We start from the raw sequence: 23,554 nt of genomic DNA on the forward strand, positions 1-23,554 counted from the left end.
TCCGGTGTTGGTCTTGTAGGCCAGGAGCATAGCTTTGAACTTTATGCAGGCGGCAACAGGGAGCCAGTGTAACCGGATGAAGAGCGGAGTTACATGCGCTCTCTTCGGTTCATTAAAGACCACTCTTGCCGCCGCATTCAGGATCATCTGGAGAGGTGAATTGCAGAAGCGCATTGTAATAATCCAGTTTGGACAGGACAAGAGCCTGGACCAGGACTTGCGTAGAGTGCTCTGATAGGAAAGGTCTAATTTTTCAATTCCTAATGTTGTAGAGGATGAATCTACAGGACCGGGTTGTGCTAGCAACATGACTTGTGAAGTTAAGCTGATCATCGATTACCACTCCCAGGTTTCTGGCTGTGCTGGACGGTGTAATCGTTGATGAGCCTAGTTGAATGGCAAGGTTGTGGTGAATCTTTGGGTTGGCTGGGATCACAAGCAGTTCCATTATTGCAAGGTTTAGCTGCAGGTGATGATCCTTCATCCAAAGCGAGATGTCACTCAGGCATGCCGCGATGCGAGCAGCGACCGTTGGATCGTCCGGTTGAAATGACAAGTAGAGTTGTGTGTCGTCGGCATAGCAGTGATAGGAGAAGCCATGCTTCTGAATGACCGAGCCGAGGGATGTCATGTAAATGGAGAAGAGTAGCGGTCCAAGCACTGAGCCCTGTGGCACCCCCGTGTTGAGCTGTTGGGACGCGGAGACCTCATCTCTCCAGGACACTCTGAATGACCTACCCAAGAGGTAGGACTCAAACCATTGCAACGCCATTCCAGAGACACCCATAGCACTGAGAGAAGCCAGGAGGATGTGATGATTGACAGTGTCAAAGGCAGCAGACAGATCCAGCAGGATGAGCACAGAAGACATGGATGATGCTTTTGCCAGTCTCAGGGCTTCGAGGACTGAGAGCAGTGCAGTCTCTGTGGAATGACCGGTCTTGAACCCAGACTGATTGCTGTCCAGGAGGTTGTTTTGCATGAGAAAGGAGGAGAGCTGGTTGAACACAACTCGCTCCAGGGCTTTGGCGATGAAGGGAAGAAGGGAGACAGGCCTGTAGTTTTCAAGCAGTGTAGGGTCCAGGGTGGGTTTCTTTAGAAGCGGTGAGATGCAGGCCTCTTTGAACGCTGTGGGAAATGTCCCAGTGGTGAGCGAAGAGTTGATGATGTGGGTCAGAGCAGGCACAACCGTTGGAGAGATGGCCTGGAGGAGATGGGTGGGGATGGGATCCAGTGGGCAGGTGGTAGGGTGGTTGGAGCCAATGACATTGGAGACGTCAGCTTCAGACAGAGGAGAAAAGGTGGGGAGCACACACGTGTCAGGGATGTGGGCGGGTTCGACAGGTGGTGGCGTAGAGAACTGGCTGCTGATGGCAGTAGTTTTCTTTTACGAAGAACGATGCAAAATCAGCAGCTGTTAACTCCGATGAAGGTGCGGGAGCAGGCGGACAGAGGAGAGCAGAGAAGGTTTTGAAGAGCGTTCGAGAGTCCGGAGAGTTGCAGATCCTCGAGTGGTAGTAATTTGTTTTTGCAGAGGTGACATCTACAGAGAAAGAAGAGAGAAAAGATTGGTAGAGAGAGAGGTCTGCAGGGTCTTTTGACTTGCGCCATTTTCTCTCAGCTGACCAGAGGCTGACGCGATGCTCACACAGTACATCCGATAACCAGGGAGCCGATGGGGATGCACGGGCTGGTCCAGATGCAAGAGGGCATAGGTTGTCCAAGCAGGATGAAAGCGTGGAACACAGAGTGGCTGTGGCATTGTCTGTATTCAAAAGAGAGAGCTCATCAGAGGGGGGGAGTGCAGAGAAGACAGCAGAGGAAAAACAGGAGGGAGGGAGAGACCGCAGGTTGCGCCGGAAGGTGACCATCGGTGAGAAATCTGCAATGTCCGGAGCAGTGAGGTCGAGGTTGAGGGTGAGGAAGAAGTGATCAGACGTGTGCAGCGGGGTGACCTGAGAGTGATGAGTGGAGCAGTACCTTGTGAAGATCAGATCTAGATGGTTTCCAGACTTGTGGGTTGCTGATGTAGAAACCTGCTCGAGGAGAAATGATGCGGTCAGGTTGACGAAGTTAGCAGCCTGTGGCTTTCCAATGTGGATGTTGAAGTCACCTAGTACCACCGGGGAGTACCATCCTCAGGGAAGGATGAAAGAAGCACATCCAGTTCCTCCAAGAAATGTCCAAGTTCTTGTAGTAGCTTTTGATAAACTTTGTCAGTTCTTGGGGTATGCCGTGAGCTCTTAGTATGCGCCAGAGGCTGTCCCTGTGAACGCTGTCGAACACCTTCTGGAAATCAACAAAACTGCTTCTGAGATTTGTCTGTTATTGCCATTATCTTATTGGGCACTGAATGATCCCTTCTTGGGTATCTTCTCAATTATGGCCTTGGTCCAGTCATCTAGTCATCTACAGTCAGGTCCATAAATATTGGGACATCGACACAATTCTAATCTTTTTGACTCTATACACCACCACAATGGAATTTAAATGATAACAAACAAGATGTGCTTTAACCACCGACTTCTAGCTTTAATTTGAGGGTATTTACATCCAAATCAGGTGAACGGTGTAGGAATTACAACAGTTTGTATAAGTGCCTCCCACTTTTTAAGGGACCAAAAGTAATGGGACAGATTAACAATCATAAATCAAAGTTCCCCTGTCGGTCTCTTGACGTTGTGTCGAAGCCGACAGATGGGGTTCGCCCTTGAGAACCAATCATCTCTGACTATTTTGAAAAGGCCAATGAAATTGGCGAATGCATTTTGAATGCCGGGCTCCGCCCCCGGATATCCGGGTATAAAAGGGGAGCCGGCGTGCTCATTTATTCACCTTTTGTTCTTCGGAGCCTTCGCATCTGATGACATTCTTCGAATTGCCGATTTCTACGACGCGGTGCAGCGGAGATTCCCCTGGGCGTCCTGGCAGTTCCTGAGGTATTTTTCTAAAAGAGCAATTTCCTCAGCGTGGCATTGCCCGCTGATCTCTTGGGTGCAGTACACTCATCGAGGACGGGGACGGACACGGTGGTTGCCGCAAGTGTTCGGGGGTCCGACCACTGTAGCAGCCTCGTGGATTCGTCCTGCCCGCACGGCGCGCGGATGGCTATTCAGACGTTGCGTCACTGCGCGCGGATGGCTAGTCAGACGTTGCGTCACTGCGGGCGGACGGCTATTCAGACGTTGCGTCACGTTGGCTATGTTCTGTCAAGAGCAAGCCACCACCTCGTTTGCTTCCCGTTCTGTGACCGCAGCGGCTACGGCCCTGCCGTCAGCGGCGGCGAGCAGCGAGGGTGATGTGGGGATTATCGTGAGCGTTAATCCGTCAGCCGGTCGGCTCGCGGACCGCTCGCGCCCCGTCTCGCTTGTTTAGCAGTTCCCCAAGGATGGTCCTAAGCCATCTTATTCCTCAGCCATGCGCTCGGACACGAGCCGTGGAGATGAGGTGTCTCTTGCAACATCGGAGCGCGACCTGCTGGCATCAGACTCTGGCGATTCCCTGAAGCTCCCTCCCTCGGGAGGTCGAGCACAGGTGAGAGCAGACGTCAAGATGTCAGCCATGCTCGCTCGGACCGCCGTGAGCGTCGGGTTGCGGTGCAGCCCTGGTGCTCGCGGCTGGGTACTTCGCACATTGGGCCCGGCTCAAGTGCCAAGTTTTACCGAGCTGCATAAGGAGTTCAGTAGGACCTGGAGCGCCCCCTTCGGCGCGCTTCCGTCTAGCTGACTCTATCGCCCTCTCTTCCCTCGGGGCGGGGAGGCAGCTAGGGACTATGTCAATGCACCCTGGGTGGAGCATGCAGTCGCGGGTATCCGCAGACGGCGGCCACCTGGGGAGCTTGACCTAGGCTCACCGTCCAGGGCATGTAAGGTCTCGACATCTCTGGTGTTGAGGCTGGCAGTGCCGTGGACCAAGCGGCCTCCACTCTTACGCCATGGCCATCCTGCAGGCCAGGGCGCTAAAGAGAGCCCCACGGGGTAAGACCGACCCGAGTAGTGCCGCCGCCGACTGGCCCTCCGGGGACCGCGGTGGCAGCGCAGGCTGGGTCGGACGATGTCCACATCAGTGGCCCGGAAAGATGCCTCGGAGCCAATCTTGTGCAGGCGGGCGATGTCGAGAAAGGCCACTTTCCCGACTCCCCTCTCGCAAGGTCGGCTGATTGGTGGCGCTGTCAAGGACTGCTCCAGCAGCCTTTTGACAGTGTAGAAACAGACCGGCCTGCTGTGACCCGGCCGCCTTTCGGCCGTCGAGGTCTCGCACGTGGTCTGCCCCCAGCAGCCCTGGCATTCTCCAGCGTCGACTCCTGTTCTGGTGCCCCCGCAGGTGGCCCCCCGGAGGAAGACGTCGAGAGAAGGACCACCTAGAGAGATTGAACCATCGGGCCCGACCCAGCCTTGGTTGCTGGATGGTCGGAATGGGGCGGTCCCTGCCGTGTCCCAAACACCTTCTGGGCCCCTTCGGGGGCCTAGTGCCCGCCTTCTCACAAGGAGAGGTCTCTCTCTGGGTCCCACTTGCAGCCGCTCTCACCCTCTGAAAGATGGTGTTCGGCAACTCGACGTTGCGTCGTGGCGGCACGCAATGACGAGTATAAAGCAGCCCTCAGCACTCTCGCTTCGACGGTGCGTCGAGCTGCGCCATCGCCTGGCAGGTGATTTACACCTCGTGGGAAGTGACGACTCCACCCCTGGTGGAGACAGCAGGTGGCAAAGCCCCTGCAGGTCAAACACCCACCAGGTGTCCTGAACCAGACAGCCAAGCGCTCTCTCGTCAGTTGACACCCCGTGGGAAGTGATGACTCCACCCCTGCAGGCTGGCCTGGGTGTGGTTTGGGCGGGCACAGGGGGAACTGTTGCCTCCCTGAACACCACCCAGTACCGCTGGGCACTCCTTGGACGAGGACCCCCTCGACACGGAGGCCCTAGCGCGCAGCCTCCAGTGGAGACAGCAGGTGGCAAAGCCCCGGCATGTCACACGCCCACCGGGTGTCCTGAACCAGACAGTCAAGCGCTTTTTCGTCAGTTGACACCTCATGGGAAGTGACGGCTCCACCCCTCCGGGCCGGCTTGGGTGTGGTTTGGGCGGGCACAGGGGGACCTGTTGCCTCCCTGAACACCACCCAGTGCCGCTGGTCACTCCCTGGTCGAGGCTCCCCCCTCGACACGGAGGCCCTAGCGTGCAGCTGGCCGCGGGACAAGCGGAACTACGCTTCCCCCCAGTGAGCTTCATTGCGCAGGTCCTGTGCAAGGTCTGGGAAGGGAGTATCAAGTGCTGCTAGTTGCGCCTTACGGGCCCAAATACACTTGGTCCTCGGAGCTAATACTCCTGACGACAACTCCCCCTGGCCAAATCCCCTGGCGAAGGGCCTACTCGCAGGGGATGGACACGTTGTGGCATTCGAGCCGGACCTCTGGGTCTGGCTCCTGGATGGGACGAGGAGTTCCTGGACGATCTACCCCCCACAGTGGTGGAGACTGTCACTCAGGCAAGGGCCATGCCCACAAGGCTGGATGCCTTTAAGTGGCGCCCCTTCTCGTCCTGGTGCTCTTCTCGAGGAGAAGACCCGCGGAATTGCTCGCTCAGGAACGTGCTGTCCTATTGCAGGAGAGGCTGGGGAGTAATCTCCCCTTCCACATTGGAGCGTGGGTACCCGCTGTCGCGGTTATCACGTACCAGTTGCTGGTGAGCCTCTAGGGCGGCATGACCTGATTATTAGGTTCCTCTAGGGCGCGAGGGGCTAAGGCCTCGTCCGCGCCCCGTACCCTCTTGGGACCTTAAACCCCTTTTTTCGGGCCCTGCGGAGAGCCCCCTTCCTCGTTCTGCGAGGGGGGTTGGCTCTCCTGCTGGGGCTCGAGTCCATCCAGAGGGTGAGGCACCTGCAAGCATTCCGTGTCCACAGTTTGCAAAATTTCAGGCCCGGTGACTCTCACGTGATCCTGAGACCCCGGCCGACTTACGTGCCCAAAGTTCCGCCGCCCCCCTTTTGGGAACTAGGTGGTGAACTTGCAGGCGCTCCCACACCGGGAGAAAGACCCAACCTGTACGTGGGGTGTCCAGTAAGCGCATTGCGCCTCTACTCGAACCACACAGAGGGCTTCAAGGCCCTGAGCAGCTCTTGTCTGTTTTGGAGGTCAGCAACGGGAGTGCTGTCTCCGAGGAGAGTTGTCGCGCTGGATCGCACACGCCGTCACTACGGCGTGCCGATCCTAGCCCGTGCCCATTTGAGTGACGGTACACTCCGCTCGGGGTGTGGCCTCCTCGTGGGCATCGGCTCAGTGCGCCTCTCTGGCAGACATCTGTAGAGTTGCGGGTTGGGCTACACTATACCTCGCAGAGGCTTTCAACCCTCCGTGGGGACTCGGCAGCTCGAGTCTTGCCAACAGGTGAGACCAGCAGTCGTGGGGCGTACGCCTGCGCATAGCGCCATTCCCCTTCTTAGGTGGATCAGTGCGCTATGGGCTGCCTCCCTTCTTTCCCCAAGGGTGAAGAATAGGCAGTCCGTCCATCCATCAATAAGCACTCAGGGCGGCGGGCTCGGCGGAGCAGCCCTGCCACCTATGGCCGGGTATCAAGCTGAGTTATTACATATAGCTCTAACCGGACCTAGTGCCCCACACGTAGTAACCCCCCACTAGGGTGGTTCCGTCTGAGATGTCGTCATGAGATGGTTCCCCGCGTGGCAACCCATGACCTCCCCCAGGTGGACATCCACCTTGCGGCATTCCGCACATACCTCCCATGAGTTCTCCCCTATTTGGTGAGACCATGTTGGTGTCTCCACTGTATTCTCCCCTAGGGTGGGAAGTGGTCTCCGTAGCGCACGTCCTCATTGAGGGAACAGCGCTTACCCAGTAGCCCTACGGTACCGGACGGCTTCTCGTTTAGAGAACAAGGCCTCCGTCTGTGGTGGCCGAGGGCAGGGGCTACTCATCTTTGCCAAAAGCTCTGGGAGCCCCTGCCTGCCCACTGGAAGGTTACAAATGTCGCGATAGCGCTCACGTGTGGCTCGCCCAGGCCGGTCAACGTCGCTTCGCTAGAGATTGTGACGCGGCTAGTGCCGTGGCGTTTTCAATAGGAACCCCATCTGTCGGCTTCGACACAACGTCGAGAGACCGACAGAAAGGGAACGTCTCGGTTACGTGTGTAACCTCTGTTCCCTGATGGAGGGAACAAGACGTTGTGTCCTTCATGCCACGACAATAGCCGTCCGCTGCAGCAGTCACGAGATGCTCTCAGGCTCCTCAGCACAAAAGGTGAATGAATGAGCACGCCGGCTCCCCTTTTATACCCGGATATCCGGGGGCGGAGCCCGGCATGCAAATTTCATTCGCCAATTTCATTGGCCTTTTCAAAATAGTCAGAGATGATTGGTTCTCAAGGGCGAACCCCATCTGTCGGCTTCGACACAACGTCTTGTTCCCTCCATCAGGGAACAGAGGTTACACACGTAACCGAGACGTTTCACTTTTTAATACTTGGTTGCAAATCCTTTGCAGTCAATTAGACATCACCAGACACTGGGTTTCATCCCTGGTGATGCTCTGCCAGGCCTCTACTGCAACTGTCTTCAGTTCCTGCTTGTTCTTGGGGCATTTCCCCTTCAGTCTTGTCTTCAGCAAGTGAAATGTATGCTCAATCGGATTCAGGTGGCCAAACAACTTGTTTTATGATGTTAAATACAAATTTGAACAAAAATAGTCATTTTATTACCCGTGGTAATTTGTTCGCAAAGTCGCTTGTACAAAATGCTCTTTTGTGCTTAAAACGCAGCCAAAACCTCTGGAAATGTTAAATGCTCACTCATTTGTAAGTTGCTTTGGATAAAGGTGCCCACTTAATGAATAAATGTAAATGTAAATGTAAATGTAAATTCATATTCATATTCATATTCAATATATGCTAAACATTCAGAGCATTTTTTTATTTCAAGCATGGCCTTTCTAATCATGCTTCTAAATTTGTCAGTGTGAAAAAACATTTGAGCCAGAAGTGGCAGTCATGAGAATTGATATTTGGGGCAAAGTCAATTGTTGTCTATGATAGGCTTGCACCCTGATTAACCAATTTTAACTGTATTATATATTTGGCTAAAGTAAATTGCTATTAGTTAGACCATATTTGCCATGCAAAATGAGGGCTATGTTAGACTTAAACCCTGATCAGCAAAGGCTCTTTATGGCCACAACCACGTTAGCCAGTGTTCACTGTGCCAAATATACATAATAACGATAAAAATGTGCTAAAATAGAAGATGCATTTATTAATTAGTTTGGTAATTAATAATAAATGTTTTATTAGTGTGGAGTGTATTACTAAATTAATAATGTATTTAATGATTTAATAAAATATTTCAATGTTTATTTACTTGACATCATTATTGTGATATAAAATGGTCCTCCGTGTGTGTGTGTGTGTGTGTGTGTGTGTGTATGTGTTACACTAAATACAATAATATAACGGTAATTTTAGATTTTATGACTGCATTAACCTAAAAATAAATTTGATCTAAGATTTAAGGTTACATCAATTCAAGTAATTTATAAAGGTCAACAAATAGATGAATAGCTGCTTTGGGTTTCGTTTCAATGGTATAAATAAATAAAAATCATTCAAATGTATAAAAGCATTACAATTTAAATGAAATTTATAACCAGCAGAGGTCAGTATCTCCATGTGAGATTTTGGTAAAGGTTACATTAATGTAGATTATTATCAGGCTTTAAGTTTAGGGTATTCTTATTTGTTGAAATGAAACGTTGATTACTATCGATCAAAGACAATGCTGGGAGTGTCAGGAATCTGTCCTTCCTGTCTTGAGCTTTCTAGCTCCCTGGGCAGAGTCATGACATTGGCATGTTTCTCAGTTTCATTGTGTTATGTGTGGAGACACGTGTCCTCTGCTATGTCTAAGAAGTTTCGTTTTGTTCCCCTCATGGGAGGTGTTTGTTTGCTTGTTTTTGTTCAGGTTTCCCCCTCGTGGGTTTTTTCATTTAATAAAGAGATTATATTTAAACCCTACGTCTGCCTGCAACTATTCTGTGACGGGGAGGCCATCGGAGGAGGGCAGAGAAGTGCTGCAATTTCAAGGTGCCATTGTCCTCAGGTCCGACAAGAGGAACATAAGCACTCAAATCAGTTTGATGAAATACGACCATCTGTAGTAATAGCTCAATTCAATAGTTCAGAGTAAATAATTATAAAATATTGTTAAACTTTGGTGTTGTCATTATGCCTTTTTGTGTAGAATATGTGCATGTGCGCAATTGTGTGCAACGTTTGTATACTTTAAGGATAGTGGCTGAGATGATCTCTGGACTGAGCCGCACAGAAGTACTGCTCAGGAATTGTGATTTTCGCCGTTGCGCAAAAGTTACGAGGTCGCAAAGTTTTACAAGATGACCAAAAAATGTATCAAATGCTGTATTTCACACATTTATCTATTGGTACAAGACTTTGTACGCTTCATCTGCACCTCGGAATGGGGTCATGGTCAAAACAGGGAACAGCGCAACCTATGGATCGCCAGATTAGATGGCAAATTGTGACAGACATGTTTCCTCAAATGGGCCGACGTGTCTGTTACACACTTCGGCATGACATTGGGTTGTTCTCTTGCATGGCATTGTTTTCATTGCTGTCTGAAGAAAAATCATCCTCAATTATCAATGACATACCCAAAGCTGGTAAAGTTCCTGTCTGAAAAGCTGAACTAGCTGTGGGCAAATGAGTTGTTATAATTACTCATACGACACCAGACAGGAAGTCTCAAAGACATGAATCATTAAGAAAAAGACGTCAAAATCTTCTACCAGAAGACAACACAACAACATCCAAGGTTTTTAAAGTATTTAATACATGCCTGGGATCACTTAGAGGATCAGCATTAAAAAGGACAATAAAAACATACAAATTACACTTTAACCATTAATTAGCCTACATGTTAGGTTTTACTACACACTACACATTGTACAACATTGACAATAAACGTTAATGGTTATTTAAGCAAATAATCACACAGTCATAATTATACAATAAACTGCGATGCATATTTCTATTAAATATAAACTATTGGTGGATCCTGAGAGAACTGGTCATCTTATATAGTCACAGACTTTACTTGCTTGGATATGAGAGTTTACAAAAAGTATGATTTAGCTGAAACATCTGTTGATACCACATTACACAAATAGCAGACAGTGCGGTTTTGTGCTGGAACAGTAGCGTGATTTACAGTCATGTTTGGATTTCAAAATAGGTACTGCCTGCAAGTGATTTGGCAAGATATTTTGAAAGAATATTTCCCTTATGTCATAATCTCTGTGAGATTTCATTGGACCAAGCCCTGGTTCACTCAAAATGTTTCCTTTTTTAAGTCATATCAGGAAACCGATATCAGAAAATTGTGGGGAAAGAACAACTGAATAAGGTAAGTGTTTAATTTTACAAGTTAAAATAAAAGCAACTTTTTGATTTTTTTGTCTTTGTGACTGATTTATGGTTACCAAATAATATTTGGTCACAAACAAGTCAACCATAGTAAAAAGCATTTGCCCAGAGTATAATTATGTCGACTTGAGAAAGCCAACATACTGTTGTTTTACTTAAACTTAATCTGGGACTACATTTTCTGACTCTATCTCGTAGAGCTTTCAAGTTACCTGATCTATCTATCAGTGTACATTTCTTTAAACTTTACACTATTTTTAACGTTTAGACTTGGCTTTCTCTGTTCACAAACCTTTACCTCAAGTAGTTTTATATTAATATTTTTCTGTTTATTTCTTTGTAGGATGAAAATATTGCAGACAATGCTTCTTTTACTATTTTTGGAATCAGCCTTTTCAAAACCAGTAAGTACAGTATTTAAAAAGTTATTCGTTAGATTTACAGTATTAACAAGTTCACCCAAAAAATTACATTTTGTTATTTTAATAAGAGTTTGTAACTAAGCCATTTGGGGTCACCATTCACCCCAGAGTAGGACAAAAGACTGCAGCATGAGCAAATGATGACAATATTTTTGGGTGAACTATTCCTTTAATGTTTTGTATTAAAAAAAAGTTTATACCAATTGCAATAAGTCCCTCTATTATAATTTTGATAAGGATAAGTAAAACAATATTTTATGCAGTTATTACATTATGAAATGCAACACTTAAACAGGATTACAAATAAAAGGGGTCACGTCATACTTTTGCTAATTTATACTCTGCCTGAGGTCTATTTAAAGGGATACTTAACCCAAAAAATAAAATTCTGTCATAATTTACTCACCTTCGAGTTGTTCCAGATCTGTATACATTTCTTTGTTTTGATGAACACAGAGTGAGATATTTGGAAGAATGCGCATAACCAAACAGATCTGGCCCCCCATTGACTCCCATAGTAGGAAAACTTACTTTATCATGTTTTTGTTCTGTTAAGCACAAAATACATTTTGAAGAATGTAGGACAGCAGACAGTCCCAGGGCACTTTTGACTATATTGTATTTTTTCCTATTATGGTAGTCAATGAGGGGCAAAATCTGTCTGGTTTTAAGCATTCTTCCAAATCTTTCTCCGTGTTTCTCAGAACAAACATTTATGCAGATTTGGAACAACTAAGTTGAGTAAATAATGACAGACCTTTTTTTTTGGGTGAAGTATCCCTTTTATGATTTTTGTGCCGAGAAATATATTTTCTTTTTTATGACTATCCATTCACTCACTGAACTCTGTTTCAATTAAATTGCATGCAGTGATATCATTTATGATACTTTTTTATTAACTGTCCTTTTTAAATTCTTAGTTTACTATTCGCAGACACGGCAACAGTCAGGATACTAGCAGAGGATTTGATTTATCTGACTCGATGCAGTTATCATCGAGTTCAGAGGAAAATGATTCATCTAGTGAAGAGATGAATGGCGAAAACTCTGAATCAAAAGAATCTGAATCAAGTGAATCAGAATCTTCTGAGGAAGATATACTTGGCACCATTTCCCCACAGACATCAAATCAGCCTGCCATGGACAAGACATCAAAGCCACTTATCACCACTATAGAAACTGTCACAAAGTACCTTACAGTGGATGTGACAAACCCAGAGACAACCAGTGAAAAACGTGGTGACAACTAAGTGTTTTCTTTCAACATAATTCGACTAATTAAATAATCTTATAATTTAGCTTAATATGCTATAACAACAAAAGGTATTTATATTCCTAAACTAATTGTAATAAAGATAATGAGTACAGTACTATAATGAATACAGTGGGAATAAAGGTTTTGGTTATGTAACCCCATGGAGTCCCCTGCGATTTCTTTTTCTTTCACTTATTAATGTAAAAAACTATTGTGTTATTTATATTGTTTGTGTGATTTTTGCAGACCATCTGAAAGGCAATTTTTAGATTCGACAAAGTGGGGCATATGGTAAATTAGTATTATTTATATTCTCTACAAACACATGTTTTTCTTTTTGACAAATTTTCAATATTATTAATGTAACATTATCAATTTTCATTGATTTATTGTTTTCTACATATCATCATCATGCTGGGTTCTTTTGTGGTCTGTTCGTTCTGTCAGGAATTTGAGGACAAAACCCAGGTGCAGGCAGGGAAAGGGTTTAACAAAATACTTTTATTAGGGGACCACGACATGAAACCCCTACATCATAGTGTTTGAGACATTATATTGTTCTAAGGTACAGAGCAGTGGTAGTAGAGTGGATATTTCCTTTCTCTTGTATATTTATTTTATTTTTTGCAATTATATGAACAATAGCTTTAAACAGATGGACCCTCAATATTAGGGGCCATAAACTTTTTCAGATTAATAGTATAAGGTTTAACTGACCTCTTAACAACCGGAGCAATATTGATAGTGACCACCAAATATGTATCATACGAAGGAAAAATTTATATTTTTCCAATGTACCATAGAAAACATCTGAATGTTTGTACTTTGCCAACTTCCATTCCCATTGCTAGGAAACCTGCATAACCGATATAGGAAATTTATTCATAAATGACAAAAGTCATAACACAGAGGAGTACCACATTACATTTACATTAACATTCTAAATAATTGTGCAATATACAGGAAGATTAAACTGTTTCTTAACAAGTTTTGCAACACAGCTCAAGCACTTGTAGTAACGGAACCATCATGCTTTGCCACTTGTAGTAACTGAACCATCATGCTTTGCCACTCACACTAACATTAGGCAGAGTGTGACATTAAGTACAATAAAAAAAGCTTATAATCGCATTATTTATTGTTGACAGCCTCTGGAGTCTGTGTGCTTGCATGATTTTATATTGCAATGACAACAGATGGCTCTGGGGTCTGAGTGGTGTCCTCGTCGCTCTCCTGACTCTCTGAACTCTGTGAGGAGTCATCCTCTCTGTCTGTGACTCCAGGAGTTGCTGTGGTCTCCTCGTTGCTCGGGCTGCTGTCAGTTTTCTCCTGGCTGGCACTAGCACTAGAGGAGTCACCGGGATTGGCTCCTTCGTTGTCCTGGCTCCCCACGAGGGCGATCTCATTTTCTCCCAGAGCAGCATCCATCTCTGGAGTACTGGTGTCCTCCTCCTCCAGTAGATCATCATGAACCTTTAAGTCAAGTCAACTTATTTTTATATTGCTTTTTTACTATTTTAATTGTTACAAAGCTGCGCATGAAGCGTATTGACTATAAGCAAAACAAAAAAGGTGAAAACACAGAAGACAAGCACACATACCGATTCAAACACACCCTCATACAAAATACTCCACACACACACAAATGCGCACACAGACGGACAAGCAGACACACGCGCACAGTGGTTATCACTGAGAAGCACACATTAAAGATAAAGGAGAGAGAAACACAGGTCAAATATGAGACAAACTATAAAAAACTTTAAAATTCTTAAGCAGCCCCCCAAAACCCAAAACTCCAATGGAGAAAAAATGAAACAAAGGCTTTAAGAGCCTGAGAACCCGAATCAACATCTCAGCTACAGCTAATTTGAAGGAATCTTCTGTATTTACTGAGGTAGGCATGTAGAGTACCATTAGAAAAACATGGTTAAAAATATGTTTCCGTTTATAAATTAGAACCAGGAATTAATCAAATTAGCTGAAATTCCTTAAGAAAATATTAGTTGGGCCTATATAATTGTGTGTATATATCCTAACAAAGTAGCGTTCCTATGTAATTTACCTTGTAAGTTTTCTCCACATTATTGACGTTTTGACCATCGTAGGCAGACATCTTCTTGCTGACTATCATTAAACCGTCCAGCTTTTCATTGTTGTAAGATTTGTATGAAGAAGGAATTTTTTCATAGTCCTTTCCATCTGCGTAGAATATGGATTTTTTGTAGTCGTCAGGGTATCCTAAACTGTCTCCCCGACCTGTGTTGATGATAGGGTCTAGGGTGGGCTCCTCGGTGGGTGGGACAAACGTGGCATCAGTTTCATCAGATTCATCAGATTCACTCTCAGTGGAATTAGTCTCCTAAATTGACAATAAAAATTTACAGGCAATATTGACAATATACATTTCTGTGGCATTAATCATAGAATGTTGCACTGATAATTTGAAGCTCAAGTGACATACATTTACAGTGAAATCTTTCTTCCATCGTATAAGTAATATTTTAATTTTGTTTATTTTAGGTAGCAGCAACTGCAGCCGACATGGAAAGAGGTGGATTACCGGATTCACGTACATTGATCATCCAAGGTAATTTGATTTGTGTCCATTTGTGAACATTTTACACACTATTCTTCGCTTTCTACTGTAATCACCAGTATCTCTTATTTTGTAGTATTGTAGTATCGGTATCATTAGTAGTTTACATGAGGTATCCACACTGCAGGAAAGAGCACATTTTATAAGTAAAAATCCCATAAAATATTATTTTACTCATATATAAATATACTGTATATATATATATATATATATATATATATAACTCAACATAAATGAATCGATGACCCCGAGCAAATGGATGTTGTCAATTGAAAGGGAAGTTGTCCTGGGCCCATGTTCAAAGGCATTTGTTGAGGGTCTGGCAGCATTATTTGCGACCTATTACAACTTCAACCTGGCTTATCAGAATGATGCTGCATGCACACTTGAATTTATTAAGTCGGAGCATTAACTACATCATTGATGTAGGGCTGGAGCAACACATTGACGTTGATTACGTGCTGTTTATCAATATTTCCCTGTCATGTTTTACATCAAGCAAGTAGATGCTGATAACTAACAATGTGGCAGTGCCGCTACAAGACTGTAAATTCCAGGCTTCACAACTGCATTTTTTATAAACCCAGGCTGATTAAAAGGAACTGCACTGGACAACTACTTTGCCAGAACTAACCCTTAAAAATATACAGAAATATACTGTATTTTCAAATCGAAACAGTAGTTTCACTTGGAAAATTGTACGTGTTTACTGCAATTTCACAGTGACAGCTGTAAAATATAAATATATATTGCTACATGTATATATATATATATATATACATACAGAAATATGATGTATTTTTACAGTAGTTGGTGATTCACAGTACTCTTGTAAAAAATTTGTCTAACTGGCAACCAAGATTTTTTACAGTGTAGGAGCATTTCTGACCTCAAGGTATCACTCATGTTATTCAAATGTACAGGATTAGTAAAACACCAAAGTATAATTCTTAAAAGTTAAGGGGTTGTTGAAATAACTGCATGAGGAATAGTAATTTTGACCCATTAAATCGCAAACGCAAACACAGCCAATTCTTTCTTGTATATTGTTTTGCGAGCTGTTTAGTGACTGGGCATATTCAGACCACATAATAGTTTTTGCGCCTAAAATAGTACTTATTACACGTATTTAGTTTGACTCACGTTGGCCTCTTCAATCAAATCTACTTCTGATTCATCATCTGCATCCTACAAATACAAGAAATAGTATTAGGATAGTGTAACTGACAGCAGGATTCTCTAACTGTACAGTGTGATTAGACAAGCATATTTATTTACATGTAGGTATTTATAAAGCCTAATGTCTGTTTATTGCTTGTTGTGGTTGCAGAGTCACATGTGATGTGGTCAGGAAGATAAATCTTACCTCAGTGTCATCTGCACTGTCTGTGCTTTCATTGGATTCTGATGGCGTGGTCTGAAACACAACGAGTCCATATTACTTGTCTGTCTGAGAAATTCTCGCTTTACCATCTATTTAAATGCCATGGTGGTTAGAGCGTTGGGCTTGTGATCAGAAGGTTGCCGGTTCAAATCTCAGTGCCAGCAGGTCATGACTGAAGTGCCCTTGAGCAAGACCCCTGCTTGCTCTGCAGTAATATGCAACTGTAAAAAAACTACTTGTAAGTCGCTTTGGATAAAAGCGTCAGCCAAATATGTAAATGTGAATGTAAAAACATAACATCCTGTTATAAGCCCCTGGTTACTATTTAGGTTCATTGTTTGAAAAAAAGCAGCATACATTTACTGAACAACATAAGAGTGAGGGGTGCACGAATTTACACATTATGGTGCACTTTTTCTTAAAAGAACCATCCTTTAAACAAAATGTTTTTTTTACCTGTGCAGGTTGTGGCTCAACCAGTTTAGCAGCAGCTTTACGGAGCATTGGAGCAGGCTGTTTAAAACAGAGGTTTTGTTATTATTTTCCATGCAGTTCCATATTCCTTTCTTCCATATCAATTAAGATAAAGTACTTGCCCGTTGAACAATTCCATGTTCTTCTGAGCTCTCAGAACTGCTAGCTGAGCGCTTCACCTGAGAAAAATAAAGTAACAAATACATAAGTCAACAGAATGCTAAGGGAACACTTTAAAAGTTGCATTTTGTGGTTAAAATTACTAAACTTACAGGTAGGCAGTAAATTGTGGCAATGAGGAGCATTAAAGCAACAACAGTCTTCATTTTTTGACAAGTATTCTAGAAGAGAGAAATAACAGATGCATATTAACTAAATACAATTCTTGGGCAACTCTGTTTAGTTGAAACGCTGTTAAAAAGAGCATCTGGCTAAGCGTATAATGGCTAAAAGGCTAAAAGACAGTTATACTAGCTAATGCATGTTAATTAAAGACAATTAACAGAGAGGGTTCTATGAAAGGTCAAATTATACACTGCATTAAGAGGGGGTATTTTAAGTACTAGCAAAAACATGCATTTCTTATGAACTAAGGCAAGCCAACTCTAAAGGAAGCATTAATTTTAGAGATAGAAAATGCCAACGGATATCTTTTACTACCAGTTCTCACCATGAACCAACTTATTTGTTCTCAGCTCCAATGTTATATGAAGTATGAGTTAAGTTAGCGTGTGTTTTGCTGCACCTATAATGATCTTTTCCAGTGTATAATTCAAAAAGTTATATGTAGACAACATAGAGGCCACAATCCCATAGACAGCACGCCTCTTGGAATCTTCATCACTGTAAGCCAAAAGCTTGTGTTAAAGTTATTTTAAAGTGTCACAAAAAGCTGGAAGGAAGCATTCCGTGTGGAAGAATTTAGTTGAGACTGCTTAAAGAAAAAAAAGGTAGTACTTGTCAGACAGCAAGTATTATTATCCCTTTGTATGGAACTTTAATTCAGTGGTTTTGTTGCTGAAATAATTAATGAGTCAGTTGACAAATGAATATGGTCTTTATGTGCCATAGCCAAAACTTCATCCTTCTGTTCAGTTCATATTAATCATTTCTGTGTATTAAAAGCTCTAGTTGGAATCATTAAACGTCTTCATATCTTTTCTTTCTAGCTTTCTGCAAGAACTGTTACGGTGTGTGATTATATATTTTGTATACCTACAGTGCACAATATCTTTACAATATTTTAGCTCTACAAGTCTACTTTAGTGAATTATTCTATTGAAGAGTTGTTTTAACCATTTAGACATGATAACATTACAACTTATTTTAGATAAATAACTGAAATAAAATTAATTACAAATAGATTTCTTTTTTTAACTAAACTCAAAACTTCTTTCACATAAACCTGCAATTACAACATCCTAGAATCTAATGAACATAGTTATGACTTACCAAAACGATCTTTTTGAAAATGTGAAGTTCTGGTTAGATGGAGGGATTACGATTCTGAAAAACAGACGAGATCTTGCTGTGTTTTGATGTTTGTGAGAAATGGCTGCTGGTTGGCTTTTAAACCCTGTTCTCACTGGAAGCAACCAATAGCAGTGCAGCTCGTGATTTACCACTGTGTCCCACCTTTAGACACCCACTCTTCCTGTGGTTTTGTATAGCCAAGCAATGCAAACATTCTCCACTGGGTATGACAAGCAAGGAAAAAATTACGGTATGTCTCCTGTATTGCTTTGATGCATGTTCACCCATATTGTGAGAACTTAAAATAGACCAAATACATTTGTGTAGGATTTAATATAAAAGATTGAATTACTTCAGCTGTAAAACTGAATGAAGTGTTTAGTGCATGATCCCTTAAATGAAAAAAGGGCAAGTTTGCTTTAGCGATTTTAAAAATCCCATAGTATTGCTAGACATTCGAACAAGCTTCTAATAGAGTGTTATGTTTTAACACTTTTGATGAGTTATATTTCCTCATCCACATTTCCTACAGATGTGTAAAATGATTCCATGGGTTTGTTTGAGGAGGCTGATGGTTTGTCATGCAGTGATCTTTTTGTCTCATTCTATGATTCACAGTCTGTTTGTAGCAATGTAGAAAATATTATAATTTAAGTTTGACAAGGATACATCTTCAAAAACAAGCTGAATAATCTAGTTTTATTATGCATTTTGTAGGGCAAAATGTTTAAGGGGCCGAAGCTAAATTTTTATTTAGTAATAGCAATAGTGATACTTGCCTTAGTTTGTGACAAGGTATTGAATAAGATGCTGTAACTTATGCTGTAGAATTATTCACCATTCCCAAGCTACACATGAAGATAAATGAGCCCAAGTGATAGTTAACAGCATTAATGATTTGCTGTGCTATTTTGGGTAATACAGTAATGTGGTCAAACATGATTCTATACTGCACCTCAGGACAGCATTTAAAGTCATTGCGTAATAGTGAATAATGATTGACAGGCAACCTATAGAAACATTATACCTCACTTACACAAGCTGATTCTTAACCATGATTCTGGTAGGAAAATAAAGTTGTAAAAAAGGGGAAAACATCATAAACCATGCTGCATTAGACATGCTAATTGTAGGTTGTCCCCTTAAGTTGAGTCAAGACATGCAGCACTGTACTGCCGTTCTCATAAGAAGTGAAATATTTTCATTTCTTAACTCAGGCTTGTCGGCGAGAAGCAAAGAGTTTGCCTGGAATTTTTAGATGTTAAAAAAAGCCCTACTGTCATGCTTGGCAGCCAAACCACCTGTGGTACAGACGTATAGACACCACTGCAATGCTAAAAGATTCCAGGAATTTTCCATTTCTTTAATAAATCGCACCTCACAGACAGATTAGTTTACACATAATCAATCATGCTAAAATTTGCAAACTTTTTATGATTAAAAAAGGTAAGACACATACATTACATCTTTGGGTCTTTTGTCATTCATAAGTATCTACCGTTAGTATTGTCCTGGACTCTGTTGACTGTTGATACTCATTCAGATTGAATTTCAGATAGGGCAACAATGCTCTCAAATCAGAATCCTGGCTGTCCAATTATATTTCGGTTAATTTTACTATCAAGTCTGTGTGTAGTGAATCTCTATTTATGATAGTTTTTAATCTCAGTGAAGCTTGGCTTCGGGACTGCAGTTTGGTGGCTGTTGAAATGAAGTTTTAAAAAATGCCACATGGCTTAAATTCAACCCAGGTCCATAACATTAGTTTATTAAGTTGATGTCACACTTTACAAGACTTAAAGCCATGGAGTTCTGACTAATTCGCTATTAAACAGGCACCAGCTATTAATCTCTGAGGTCAGTTTGTTTGGAAATATTCTGTAGGAACACATTACCAACACGGATTATGCATACCCAAGCATGCTTTTAAAAGAACTGTTGAATTATATTATCAGCTTCGGAACTGTTAAAACTATATTTTAATAAAATGTGACCGGTATGGGTATGGCAATGAAATATCTGTTCAAGACAGTCAATGTGAGATCCTGACCTGCACCATGAATGTAACTCAGAGTTGTTTTTAAAAGTATTTTATAAATAAGAGTTATGCAACATTGGCATCATATGTTAACCACTACATATGTAGGTTTAAGTTATACTCTCTTAACCCAAAGGTTCAAACATGTCAAATGTTTCTGGATTAATTTAGGCAGGGATTTTTTCTGAATTCTTGGGAAAACACATTCTTTGGTCTTCTTAGAAGGTGAAGTGAAAGGTTTAAAACAGTCACATTGATAATGTGAGATTTGTAGGTAAACAGCATATAGAATCTTTCAGCGGGTTCTGTAAATTATGTAATATTATTTAAGACATAAAATGAGGAAAAAAAGATTTATATACTTGCTTTTCCAAATTTAGACCCAAATACCCAAATGTTTTTACTGTTGAGATCCAACAGGGAATAATACAATTAATCTTGTGGAAACCTCTTAAAACAACAGAACCTCTACCATCAACAAAACAATTTAGCTTTGTTTGACGACAAAACAGGGGCAGGCCTTTAAACAATTCATTAGATTCTGAAGATTGTTTGGGAGTTGAAGGATTTGTCATTTGACTGTTTATTTAACTTCTGTGGTAAATAAATTTAATCGGATTACATATATGAAATATTTATTATTTAAAAAAGAAAATACATTTGTTGCTGTGACTGCAACTATTTTCAAATGTTTAAACCCAATCTTTTAGAGTAAACAGTTGTGCTTTGGTCATATAAACATGACAAAGCATATCTTTAATGCAGTCCTTGTTTTTATTCATCCCACATGTCTGTACCTAGTTGTGTGTTTATTCTGATGTTATACAGTCTCCTGTATTTTGATTTCCACCCCCATTTTCCACCATGACATGAGAATCATACATCCTGTTCACACTTCCCTTTAAAAGCAGGCACTGAGTTTTACAGTGTCACTGGGCTTTACATGTCCCAATCATATGTCTAAGTATATACTTAGATTGAAACACAAGAATTACAATTAAGATAGATATAGAGAATGTGAAATTTTGAATCGTTAGTAACTATTGGAATTAGTGTAAGTATTAGTGACACAAGCATCGTCTGCACAGTCTGTACCATTTTATACTCAGGGAAACAATAGTGTACAATAGACAGTACAATTCCAGCCTGAAATTATGGTTTCGGGATGGTGTCTCAAGTAGTTTATGTCTTAAGTACATAATTAAACTAAGCAATCATGTTTGAAAAATGTTATTCTTTTGGGACGGTCATATTACAAGTGACAACAATGTATGCACTTCTCTAGAAATCACCCAATCCAACAAGTACAATAACTGCCCATGGTGTAACAGGAATGTGCAATAAGAAGCATTGTATTTTTAGAAAATAATTATTCACCAAGTGAAGATGTTATGTACTTGACAATGCCATGTTTACTGTTTTACTGCTCAGTTTTTCACTTATGAAATTTGACTGGTCTGTTAAATGCACTGAGCCACACCGACACATGGTTACACAGGACCAACTGAAAAAAAATACTAAATTAAAACTAATGCAGTTATATCCATTATAAAGATTTTACAATGTTTTGTACCATGTTTAAAAACCTAATTATAGGCTCACCTATACTGGTGCATGCCTATACGAACTGGATCTTGGTTGTGTTAACTGGCTTATGGCAAGTGGAACCTAACCTCTCTGGTAGGGAGGAGCCAAAGGTGATACCAGTTAAATAAATTAGGCCTAACTAAACTAATTTTATCCAAAGTGACTTACAAATGAGGCATAACAAATGGGCAGCAGTGCATAAGTGCTATAGAACTGGTTTCAGTTAGCCTAACCGTGCACGAAGCTATATAAGCACACACACATACCTGTCAGGTCTCGGGCTTAGCACCCCCTATGTTGCCTGTGTTTTTCCTGTCATTTTGTTATGTCTGGCACGTGATGCGGTTTCTGACGGCTCACGTGTCTGGAGTTCACATGTCTTTTTCTTTTTCCGCTAATTCCCCTTCTTTAGTTGTTTTATTAGGTCAATTCCCCTCACCTGGCCTCTCCTCTCCCTCGTTATTACACACGGATGGTTTCCCCTTTCCTCATTAGTTTCGCTCCCTTTATATTTTGTGTGTTCTCCCTTACCGGTAGTCGGACCTTTAGTGTTGAGACCAAGATCTAGTCTTGGCTTTTGATATTTAGATTCACTTGGTTTGTTTAACCTATTGGCTTAGCTAATTCAAGCCGTGCTATCCTGTGACTCACCTTGTCCTGTCTTGACTCCAGTTTTTTAGTGCACTTCCGGGTTTTTTGGGCACCTCTCTCTCCATTGTTCCCAGCGACCGCTGCCTCCTATCTCAGACGGATTATCTACTTCTACTGGGTCCTCTCGGTGACGTGTATACCCTGGTTTTCGTGGGTGCGTCTAGTCCGGAGGATTCTACAGACCAAGTGACTCCGATCCTCGCTTTTCTCTCACGGCTCTCTGCGAAACCACCAGAGAAATCGCTTTGACTACGGACAGCATTTACGCTGGATTACAAACCCTATGTGAGACTTCCCAGGACTGCTTGCCCAAATCAGTGTGTGGACTTTCTCTAGAGTGCTTTCCGCCTCTGGTTAATTTTTTGAAATCTTTTCCTGACAACTGGATTTCTATTAAGAACTTTTGGATCTACAGTCCTGGGACTTTTTGACGGTAGCTCCGTCAGCATAGGTTTTCTGGGGAGACTGTTCTGTTATTGTTTGCCTTACCTTGTTGCTGTGTATTGGTCCAGAGTGTCTTTAGACGATTCTGAAAAATGTCTAAAGATTCGGCTGTTCTTAGAAAAGACAGACAGCTCATATAGTGGAGGGGTTCCAAAAAGGTGCGTGAAAGTGAATATGTGTCTTTTTGGGAGAGCACCACAAGATCTGTAGGGTACTTACATCTGAATTAGGTATAGGGGATAGGAACCAGTGGTAGACTTGTAAGACAAAAGCAGAGCTTTGAATTTGATGCAAGTGGTAATTGGAAGCCAAGGTAACCTGACGAAGAGCAGTGTAACATGTGCTCTTTTCAGCTCATTAAAAACCACTCATATCGTTCTGAAATCCTGAGGCTGGTGTAACCGGTTCCACTCGCCCTGCTCTGTGTGGGCTTTGAACCGACATCGGTCCGAATGGGAGACGGGCACTCTTACGAGGAGGCTAACGACCGCAGTCTCTAACGTCTGTCGCTAGAGTGTCTCTGTTGGTCGGGGAGTGAGGCTTTACACACTGCACAGCTCTTCACTAGCTGGCCTCCGTTACACTGGCACATGGCGATCCCTTTGCCAGGCATTTAGGAGTAAATCAAACCTATGATAGTGTTTTTTCTGGCATGGCTTAAAACAAGATGTTGCAGACTATTGTCGAAGTTGTCATGTCTGTCAAATAACTGGAAAACCCAACCAGAATATTCCCCATGCACCATTACATACAATACCAGCCATTGGCGAACCATTTGAGCGTG

General features: G+C 42.7%; 1 protein-coding gene and 1 long non-coding RNA gene across 2 annotated transcripts; one reads left to right on the forward strand and one right to left on the reverse strand.

Moving 5' to 3' along the window:
* The first annotated feature begins 10,321 nt into the window (after window positions 1–10,321).
* On the forward strand, window positions 10,322–12,274 carry LOC306889206. The gene is made up of 3 exons (XR_013786178.1): window positions 10,322–10,423; window positions 10,787–10,847; window positions 11,786–12,274. It is a non-coding gene; the product is annotated as an uncharacterized lncRNA (long non-coding RNA).
* A 327-nt stretch (window positions 12,275–12,601) lies between these two features.
* On the reverse strand, window positions 12,602–18,213 carry spp1 (secreted phosphoprotein 1). The gene is made up of 8 exons (XM_079448991.1): window positions 18,030–18,213; window positions 16,850–16,918; window positions 16,700–16,756; window positions 16,560–16,616; window positions 16,086–16,136; window positions 15,863–15,907; window positions 14,186–14,482; window positions 12,602–13,593 (listed from the first exon to the last, which is right to left on the reverse strand). The coding sequence occupies exons 2-8, from the start codon at window positions 16,901–16,903 to the stop codon at window positions 13,297–13,299; spliced, it is 858 nt and encodes a 285-aa protein (XP_079305117.1). The 5' UTR covers window positions 16,904–16,918; window positions 18,030–18,213; the 3' UTR covers window positions 12,602–13,296.
* Between the last annotated feature and the right edge of the window lie 5,341 nt (window positions 18,214–23,554).

This window comes from Barbatula barbatula (genome assembly GCF_947034865.1).
Source record: "Barbatula barbatula genome assembly, chromosome: 24".
Taxonomy (NCBI): Eukaryota; Metazoa; Chordata; class Actinopteri; order Cypriniformes; family Nemacheilidae; genus Barbatula; species Barbatula barbatula.

Coding starts and splice junctions, on each gene's coding strand:
- spp1 (XM_079448991.1), bottom strand. CDS start 16,903: ATGAAGACTGTTGTTGCTTTAATGCTCCTCATTGCCACAATTTACTGC. Junction 16,757..16,849: donor CCACAATTTACTGCCTACCT/GTAAGTTTAGTA, acceptor TATTTTTCTCAG/GTGAAGCGCTCAGCTAGCAG. Junction 16,617..16,699: donor AACATGGAATTGTTCAACGG/GCAAGTACTTTA, acceptor TGTTTTAAACAG/CCTGCTCCAATGCTCCGTAA.